Source organism: Solanum verrucosum, unplaced genomic scaffold (genome assembly GCF_900185275.1).
Source record: "Solanum verrucosum unplaced genomic scaffold, falcon-dt-bn FXZP01000182.1, whole genome shotgun sequence".
Lineage (NCBI taxonomy): Eukaryota > Viridiplantae > Streptophyta > Magnoliopsida > Solanales > Solanaceae > Solanum > Solanum verrucosum.
Genome location: NW_026020378.1, coordinates 1,229,381 through 1,238,923, shown reverse-complemented (window position 1 = coordinate 1,238,923; position 9,543 = coordinate 1,229,381). Strand labels below are relative to the sequence as shown.

The 9,543-nt window shown below is 33.1% G+C and overlaps 2 protein-coding genes across 3 annotated transcripts; both read right to left on the bottom strand.

Annotated features, from left to right (window-relative positions):
- Window positions 1-2,153: 2,153 nt before the first annotated feature.
- On the bottom strand, window positions 2,154-4,394 carry LOC125838704 (vacuolar-processing enzyme-like). Of its 2 annotated transcripts, none has more exons than XM_049517744.1 (9): window positions 4,230-4,394; window positions 3,972-4,136; window positions 3,705-3,861; window positions 3,547-3,629; window positions 3,245-3,468; window positions 3,061-3,128; window positions 2,790-2,974; window positions 2,462-2,668; window positions 2,154-2,369 (listed from the first exon to the last, which is right to left on the bottom strand). In XM_049517744.1, exons 1-9 carry the CDS (start codon window positions 4,392-4,394, stop codon window positions 2,229-2,231), a joined length of 1,395 nt encoding a protein of 464 aa, XP_049373701.1. In that variant the 3' UTR covers window positions 2,154-2,228. The 2 variants fall into 2 exon arrangements, with proteins under 2 accessions (XP_049373701.1, XP_049373700.1); XM_049517743.1 differs by having other exon boundaries at window positions 2,790-2,990; window positions 3,080-3,128.
- Window positions 4,395-7,054: 2,660 nt separating this feature from the next.
- On the bottom strand, window positions 7,055-8,788 carry LOC125838720 (probable protein phosphatase 2C 72). Its single transcript, XM_049517762.1, has 5 exons — window positions 8,615-8,788; window positions 8,027-8,314; window positions 7,826-7,943; window positions 7,384-7,604; window positions 7,055-7,276 (listed from the first exon to the last, which is right to left on the bottom strand). Exons 1-5 carry the CDS (start codon window positions 8,786-8,788, stop codon window positions 7,082-7,084), a joined length of 996 nt encoding a protein of 331 aa, XP_049373719.1. The 3' UTR covers window positions 7,055-7,081.
- Between the last annotated feature and the right edge of the window lie 755 nt (window positions 8,789-9,543).

Genomic DNA, 9,543 nt, shown 5'->3' with positions numbered 1-9,543 from the left:
TTTAAGTAATATTTCCATTAGGGATGAAAATGCGATAAAAGTATGTACTGATAAATTCATTAATTTACTTATCACAATTTATATAAAAAACACATATATATGTAATTAGCAAATTGTCAGGTGCGGATCCATGTGTTTCTTCATAAATATAATCAACAGGCGGACGCTTAACGTATAAGCCTCAATATAAATTAAGCCCCCACAATACAAGTTATGTTGGGATAAATAAGGTTAGAATAAGTAATGTTGGAAGTAATTTTTATTGCTTGTTTGGTTTGTCATATTCAAACTTATATTCATTGCATAATTTCTAAGAATAAGTTATTTGTTTACAAAATTACCCTCCACCTTAATTTGTTTTTTTTTTACATTTTCTTTGACTTTAGTTATTCATTCTTAAAAATAAAATTTCCATCTTATTTAACTTAAATAATTTTTGTGTTTGTTTCCATGATTGTGCCATGTATTTTTAAAATTAGACTTTCATCTTATTTAACTTAAACAAGTTAACTTCCGTCTTATAATTTACCTTTAAAATAAATTTTCCATCTTATTTATCTTTAAAATAAAACTTTCTCTTATTTATCTTAAAAATAAAATGTCCATCTTATTTAGCTTAAAAATAAATGATCATTTAAGTTTATTAAAGTAAAAGAAATTTTATTATTAAAGTTATCTACATTTTAATTTATATATAAAATTTAATTTTAAGTGAGCAATAAACTATTTAATTAAAAATATGTAATTTAATAGTGGAGTGAACATTTTAAGAGAAATCAAAATATAAATAAACATAAGAATTGGACAAAAAAATTCAACGTATAATATATTCATAAATAAAAATTGTATTTATAAAATGTAATTTTTTAATAGAAAAATAGATTATCATAAAAATAACAATTAATTAAGGTCGTGAATATTATTATAAATGTTATTAAAAATTATGTTAATGTACATGAATGTAAAAGTGGTGTATAAAAGATATTTAAGGGGTGTATGTTTTGTTATTTTGCATATTTTATCTCAGGATAAGTTATTCTGGATTACTATTCCGACCTCGGAGGGATAACTTATCCCAGCACTAACTGTTAATCTTGTGATAAGTTATCTCATCCTTTGCAACCAAACAAGGGATTAAAGGGCATTAAAAAATTATCACGAAATTAACTCCTCTTATCTCTCACATCAAACGACCCCAAAGCGTTTTGCAATACCCCTTCGAGTCCCAAAACTACATTTTACCTGTTATACCTTCAATCATATTTATCTACCATCCGTTAAAACACCATGTCCCACTAAAACTTATCTCTGATTCATCTATCCTTCATGTATTTTAGTCGTGAATTCACCCTTGTAAAATCATCTGAATACAAGTTTTTTAATGTTGAAGTGGTTGGTTTTAATGTTGTTTCAGATTTTCGACTCAAATCGTTAAAATCTAGTTAAATTAATCAGTGTCTTTTGAACAAGAGAAAATTGCTTGGATAATAATCATGACCCCTCACTTCCAACCTTTAAGGTTGTCATGAGATCGAGTCATCAAGGAAATAAAAAGGTGGGAGCTCTGGAGGGGTAAAAAAACAATTTAAAAAATTCAGTGTTTTACCTTCAATTTTAATTAGCTCCATAATACTCCCTATTTTCAGATTTAGATACCCAACCTAAATGTCCAAGCTTCTTATTTCACTTTGAAACTTTTCAAAACTGGAAGCCTTTTGAACTTCCCCTTCAGATTTCACATACAGTAGCAAAGATTAGCTTACATGACATTTTATATACTCCCTCCCTCCGTTTCAAAAAGAACGGTCTAGCTAGTTTGACTTGACACGGAGTTTAAGAAAATAAAGAAGACTTTTGAATCTTGTAATTCTGAATTAAAGTTATGTTAAATGTACAAAATTGTCTTTTAATCTTGTGGCCATAAAATGTCAGGTGAAAAGTTGAAATTAAAATATTAGATTAAAAAGGGATAGAGGTCATTCCTTTGTAAACAGACTAAAAAAGAAAGTAAGTCATTCTTTTTTAAACAGAGGGAGTATCAAATATATATGAAAATGGAAAAACATTGAACATTCATAGAGTCTCTAATTAATACCATTTAACTCAACATATGGTTCCAATAGGAAGGACTAAGATTATTAATTTGCTAGCTACATAAGGTGAAACTTTGCAGCCAGCCATGACTGATGACACAAATTAAACAAGCTAAACATAAATTGCTCTCAGCTCTACAAAGGGCCGCATGCTTGTACAGTTGCAGCAGTCATTTGCTCACTCTCAATTCCAGCATTACAAATATTCGCGATACCACGTATATGTTTCTTTCCATACGAGCTTAATTCTCCACAATGTGCCTCAAATATCTCGACCTACATGAAAATAAAAAAACAATCTCATGATTCCATATATACGTGCAAAAGAACAATAAGAAGAATGTTTTATAATTAGGCTAAATACTTACATAGGATTTAAGGCAATCCCAGTTATCAACTAGTGGTTGTCCAGCAGATCGAACACTTTGTAGTGCCTTGTTACCATATTCAACTCCAAACAGAAGATCTCCAATATGTTTTACGCTATTGTCCACTTGACTTCTATGTGCTACAACTTTAATAAGTTTGGCGCGAGCTTCAAAATAGTCATCAGACCCTTCGGGAGCATCTTGGTACTGCCAAAATTTAGAAAGAATGAATCAGAATTATATTTTTGCGTCTTTCTTGGAAAGGAAAAAACATTAAATTATATATAGTATATGACTTGATGTGTTGCAAAGAAAGCTAGGGACATACTTTGGATTGCCAGTAGAAAAGCTCTGTTTCTCGTTGTTCAACATTCTGTGACGATGATTTATAAGAATTCATGGAGACATGAGAGTGGTTTATCGAAGCAACGCCCATATACTGGAAAAGAGTATCAACACTTAACACCATATCACCATATTGCATGACATGAGAGCCATATGTTAGATTGGCTGCTGTTCTGTTTGCAATCTGATCATAATTATGAATCGTTCTTTAGATAGGCTATAATTGGTTAAAACATATACATAATTGAGATTACGTATAGTACAAGCTCTTACCCTATCATACTGATCATCTAGAGTTTCAGTTTGTCGATCTTGAACATCACTGTATATCAATATATCAAGATATAGGAAGAAGTTTCATTAATATTATAGTTTTGAAAACTTTAAATCGATTGATTTCCCTCGATGAGGGACTTGAAAAGTTGTGTGTTACGTTACCTGTCCTCCATCCAAGCAACACTGTACAAGTCTCCTAAGCACACACCTTTAAACTCAGGAGGGGGACACTCTACAAGGCAGGGATCGCGTGCATCACCCACACCACAATATGTTCCCCAACTACTTTCATTGGGATTTGATGCAGTCGTTACATAAATATCTAAACCTTCAGGAAGAAGACCATCAAACATGCTTCCAGACTCGCAAGCTTCTAAGTAAAATACCTAAAACATATAAGAAAAAACAGCATATTAGACCGAAGGGAGTAAATGACTTAAGATCAACTGAAAGAAGGAAGTTACCAGTTTACTATATGTCCCAGAAGCATGCTTCTTTTTCAACACGTTAATCAAATCATTCGCGTAGACAACTCCAGTTGGCATTGCTGTTCATTTGGAAACATGAAATAAACAAATATGAACATATAATATATGTGTGTGATGACGATCGAATCACTTACAAACAATTCCAGGGCCACCATGATCAACATAGTAGATGAAAATATGGTCATTTGGAGCGCTGTTCAAAACTTTACCACTTCCTCCAGTTATACCACTTTTGTTGGCAAGAATAACATTGAAAAAGTTTTCAGCATTAACATCTTCACCTACATAATCCTGTCCCAACAAAATATAACCCCGGCCCTCATCAATGTACGTATCACACATTCTAAGTATTTTCGAGGGATTGAATTGCTCGAAAAGAGAAGGGGAAAAAAGACACAAACCTTAGGAACACCTTTGTAAACATCTTGGCCATGTGGATTATTGATGATGACTCCAGGTCGAGGATTCATAGTATTGTTAGCAATATCATCATACATGAATACAATAATATTCTCGTCTTTAAGACCACCTTTCTTGAGTAATTGGTAAGCGTGACATACATCAGCCTGAAATCAATCAATAAAATGACAAAACAAATCATCACTCAATTCTAACACAACATTTCTAAGTTCGTTGTTAAATCGCTCGTAGCTAATAACCTGATGCCTGTAATTCCACCATTCATTAGAGCCAGCAACTAGGACAGCCCATTTGGTCCCTACAGTTTCTTCAGTTAAGAATTTAGAGACACTACGACCTTCAATGCTGGCCCAAATTGAGAGCACAACAAAAAGTGCAACACATACTTTGTACTTAAATATCATTGTATTGTGCTTTATGGTTAATTAACAAACAAATTGGATAATTGGACTATTGAGTTGTATGGTAATATTGATGTATGAAAAGTATATATAGGACTTTAAATTCCTTTAAGCCAACACTAGAGACGTACTATGATCAAGACAAGTAGACAACGTAGATTTCAAAGGTCTAAAGGGGAAAAAAACATGAAATATATATCTAGACATTGACAAATATTGCAATAGATTTATTCCCCTTCTTTTACAAGAAATTTCTCCACACTTGCGACAAGTTTTTCATGTCATTTTTTTGGGTTTCCATCTGGTGTTCAAAACCCGTATTGGAGGTTCAATTAAATTCTGATTCATCTCATTCTTTTTGTTTCTAACCCGGTGTCCAGAGTCTGTATTGAAACTCATATTGGAGGTTCAGTTAAATTCAGATCCATGCCAATTTTTTGTTTCCGACCCGGTGTCCCGAGTCTGTGTTGAAGGTCCGACTAAATCCGGATCCATGTAAAAAAAAAATTGGTTTTCCACTCGGTGTACGAAGCCTGTATTGGAGCTCCGACTAAATCTGAATCCATGTCATTTTTTTGGTTTTCCACCCGGTGTCCTGAGTTTGTATTGGAGCTCCGACTAAATCCGGACTCATGTTTTTTTTTGGTTTCCACTCGGTGCACAGAGCCCATATTGGAGCTCCGACTAAATGTCTGGATCACGCATTGCATTGTCTATTTGGGGGTGGCACTCCTAACAAAATTTTCTCCATATCTAGAGCTCGAATCTGAAACTTCTAATTAAGGGGGCAGCAATCCCACTACTACACTACAATTCATGTTAGTCAAGTTTTCATGTCATTATTACATCCGTACTATACACTCATGTTTTCCATTTTTTATTTTTATTTTTGTTATTTTGGTGTATTGATGCACATAAATGACCAAAATCAATTATTTTAACACAATCAAAGGATCATTTAGTAATCACCCGCACAAGGTCAAATTAAAAATATATATAATTATAATTACTCTAATTTTAGAGGGATTAAAACCAAACATGGCATTCCAAGGAAACGAGGTTCTAGGTTCCTTCCCTCTCACCATATTTTAAAGGAATTATGTATTCTGAAAATGAAATACCAGATAACTATGATGACTATAAGGTTAAGAAATAATTAATTAAATCATTCGAAACAAACAAATTCACAAAAAAAAAATTAGCTTTTCAAGTCAAATCAACATTGTGTCTACGGAAAGTTTTATGGTAGATATACAAGGACATGTGATGTTCTCTTGAAGTTAACTATTAAGTTTGTCCGTATTGTATAAGTTAGTTTCAAACAATGAGACATCCTTCAAAAGTTTGGAAGAGAGATTTCGAAAGCTCGAACTTTTTGCTAGCCCCTCCTTCCCCTGCTGCCTATTCTGACCATCGGAAGTATACAATAACAATGTCGAAGCATAAAGCACCGTCTGATCGTGAGACTACCTGTTTAATGTCCTCCAATGGCACCATACCTTGACAGAAACAATAGAAGTAACAAATAATGCACGAAATAAGAGCTCTATTTCCAATAAGATCAACTTTTTTTTTTTGTATGTGTAATGTGTAATACACTGTACTACACATAATTGGTTCATTGTGAGGCGATCCAGGATGTGTAATGTGTACAGTGTATTACACATCCTGAATCGCCTCACAAAGAACCAATTATGAAGGAGGAAAAGTCAGTGACCAACACTAGGCGTTATGAAAATGTTACTCTTCTCATCCTGAAATGTCAATTAATTAATCAATTATCATACATGAGTTAAGAAGGCTTCAATTTCTCTCTAACAATTTTGTTACTTGTTCATTAGCTTTGAGCAATCTTCAAGCTTGTCCGAAGAAATATATCATTGGATTCAGGCCAACACATGCTACATTAATTTCCTTAATATTATTTAATATAGTCAATTTGTTTTATCTCATTTATTATTTACAACTTTATATATTTATCTACTCTTTTCTTCTCTAGTACCTCCTAGTTTCAACATATGATATGGTGGAATGAGGTGGTCTGAATAAAAAGTTGATGTTAGTTGCAATTGACGATCAGCTTAGATTAGGGTCAGCTCAAACTTGATAGGTTCGTTCGTTTGTGTGGAGAATCTCACTCGTTACTCGAGATTTCTGTATCTATTAAATTTTGCATCCATTCTCTTCCTTGTTATTTTGTTCAACTAATTCTAAAGAGCAAAATTTGCAATCCGTTAACCACTACACTAAACCTTCAACTTGTACCTAGAGGTGTCAACACTTAAATACATATTCATTAAACCAAATTTTGACCTATATATACAAGGTAATTTTTCAACGAACAGGTGTCTCCGAGGGTAGCTCGGCGGCCCCTGGTTTTGATGAAACTTGCAAATTCTTGGCCATATTTTAGAAGTATTTCCTGGTGCCCAAGGTTTCTGGATTTTCTTGATAAGAAATAATGATATGGTGAACAAATGAGTGTACAAAATGCATTATATTGATACAAAATGTTTGTGTAGTGGTATGTTTTATTTATATATAAAAAAAAAACTTGGATTTCGTCTCATGAGTTTGTAGTCTTCATACATTTGTCTTCAAAAATTCTACTCAGAACTCAATAATGTAACAAAAGGTGAACATCCATATACTAATATAAATAGCAACATCAGCACCTAAAAGCTTTGGCTTCAAGTACCATTCTGCAGAGATGCACCTTGTTGCAAGTACAGGCAAATGACAGTGCTGTCATCTCTCTTGCTGTTTGGAAACCTCTGTTTCCATGCATCTAAAGAAGCCTGTACTACTGCCTCTGCGGCTGCTGCTACATTATTTGTTGCACACACTATGGAGACGACTTGATCGTTGCTCAGCACATCCCACACCTATTTTTACAATGAAAATAGACATGTCAAGTGTTATACAAACAGAGGAAATATGAGAAACAGAACAAAATATACCAAGTACTTGTACATAGTTAAAATAGGCTTACCCCATCAGTTGCTAGAACAACAAACTGATCATTCGGAGTAATGTGGTGATAAGAGACATCAGGTTCGGAGATTATGCCAAGATATTTTAGCATGAAATCCCCAAAAGATCTTGTCATGGCCAAACCAGGAACATCTTCCTTGGGTAAATACACTCTCTGGATATGTGGCTCTTGCGGTGCAAAAACTCTGCCACCACACCTCCTTATTCTTTCTGCTTCAGCTGTATGCACCAAACAGTTTATGATCATTTAGTCAATAGTAAACAACAACAACATATCCAGTGTAGTTCCACATAGTGGAGTTTAATGTATGCAGACCTTACCTCTACCTCACAGATGAGATAGATAGACAGACTGTTTCCGATAGACCATTAGTAAGAACAATTTGAAATTGAATTATGCCATGCGTGTCATGTCAATATTATGAAAAGAAGAGTCTTACAAGTCAGACTAGGCTTCAAATCAGTAGTTAACTGAACAGCCTCAATCACTCCCTCCTCTTTCTTTCTTCCTAGTACAGCTCGAGAATCTCCAAGATTCGCGATAACTAGATCATCATCCTATAACATTTTCTATATTAGATTCTCCAAAACTTTAAGCAATATTCGCGATAATCAGGTCAAAGAAAGATTCTTCTCGTTACCTGTCTTATAGCAACGACAGCAGTTGTTCCACTGAAAGAAGAGTCCAAATTCTCAAGACTCTTAATATCTCTATCCATCACCATAAAGGAACCCCAACAAGCCTTTTTCCACTTGTTAAAATTCCTTCTCATCACATTTTGTTTCACAGAAAAGACTTTTGGCAGAGAAAATGTAAGTTTCAGCAGCAAAGATGGCAACTTATTCATAACAAACTTGCTGACTATTTGTCCATTCTCTCCATGTCCATCAAAAACTCCACCAAAAACTCCATTTTCTACACCATACCCCTGCCATAAAAAGGAAAGTTTCCATTTTAAGATACCCCATGTAATGAAAAAGGTATAATACATAAACATGACTCTTAACTTGGCATCAACTGACAACAATGACCTTTTAACTACTGATACCCCATATATTATGTCATGTAGGACACGTGTGTCTACTGGTTCAATTTTATACAAGTTTAAGTGTCTATTTGTACACACTCAAAGTTGGAGGGCACAGTTGTCTGTTGAAACCAAGTTAAGGATCATGTTTACGCATTATGTCAATGAAAAACTAAGTAAACATGTTGCAAAATGACAAACCTGATAGAGAATAGCAGAATCTTGATTGATTCCTTTATTTCCTTGTTCAGAAAAAACAGAACCAATTACTTGTTTGTACCTATTAATGTTGTAGTCTTCATAGAGAACAACATTTTCATTCCCAAAATCAACAGGTTGAATCTCAAAAGATGCAGAGGATATGCAGATTCCCATATTGTCAACTACTTTTTTTTAATTTATTTGTGATGCTTATTTTAACAATTGGAGGAAGAGAATCCTTTATATAAAATAATTGTAAGACTATTGGAAGGAGTTGAAAAATGAGATTAATGAATATTCTGAATAATAATTGTGGCTGACAAGGATTAGAAAAAACTGATTCAGGTTCAACAATTCACTTTTAAAATTGTGATGTATTATTTTAGATTACCCTAAGATTCACTTTAAGGGGCGTCTGAGCTGTACTCTTGTAGGATTAATTAACATAAGCACACTTTAATTATTTAATAAAGGTAAGACTTCAGCTTTTAACACCTCAGGTTATAGTTTATGAATAATGATGAATCTTAATTTCCAAGAAGAAGCCTAAGGATGTTTTAGAGTGTTAAGTTAAACCTTGGAAAATATACTGTCCGCCCTCTCAAATTATCTGTCGTATTTATTTTATTACACGCCCCGAAAATATTAATTAAGAATGGTATGACTATTTTATTTTTATTTATATCTTAAGATATATATAATATTTCTTTTTTAATTATTTACTTTATTTATGTTATTACCCTATAGTTAAGGTATATAGTCTTCCAGAACAATTACAATTAAAGATAAAATGAGAAGATATAATTAATTTTATCTTGAACTTCTAAAATACTTAATAAACAAGCTAAGATAATTAGTTTTACAAATCACGATACATAATTTGAGACGAAGAGAGTAATTTGAAGGACTAAATTGGGAAGTCTAGTTTT

Coding starts and splice junctions, on each gene's coding strand:
- LOC125838704 (XM_049517744.1), bottom strand. CDS start 4,394: ATGATATTTAAGTACAAAGTATGTGTTGCACTTTTTGTTGTGCTCTCA. Junction 4,137..4,229: donor GGTGGAATTACAGGCATCAG/GTTATTAGCTAC, acceptor GATTGATTTCAG/GCTGATGTATGTCACGCTTA. Junction 3,469..3,546: donor CTGGGACATATAGTAAACTG/GTAACTTCCTTC, acceptor TATATGTTTTAG/GTATTTTACTTAGAAGCTTG.
- LOC125838720 (XM_049517762.1), bottom strand. CDS start 8,788: ATGGGAATCTGCATATCCTCTGCATCTTTTGAGATTCAACCTGTTGAT. Junction 7,944..8,026: donor CTGTCGTTGCTATAAGACAG/GTAACGAGAAGA, acceptor AAAATGTTATAG/GATGATGATCTAGTTATCGC. Junction 7,277..7,383: donor TTGTTCTAGCAACTGATGGG/GTAAGCCTATTT, acceptor TTGTAAAAATAG/GTGTGGGATGTGCTGAGCAA.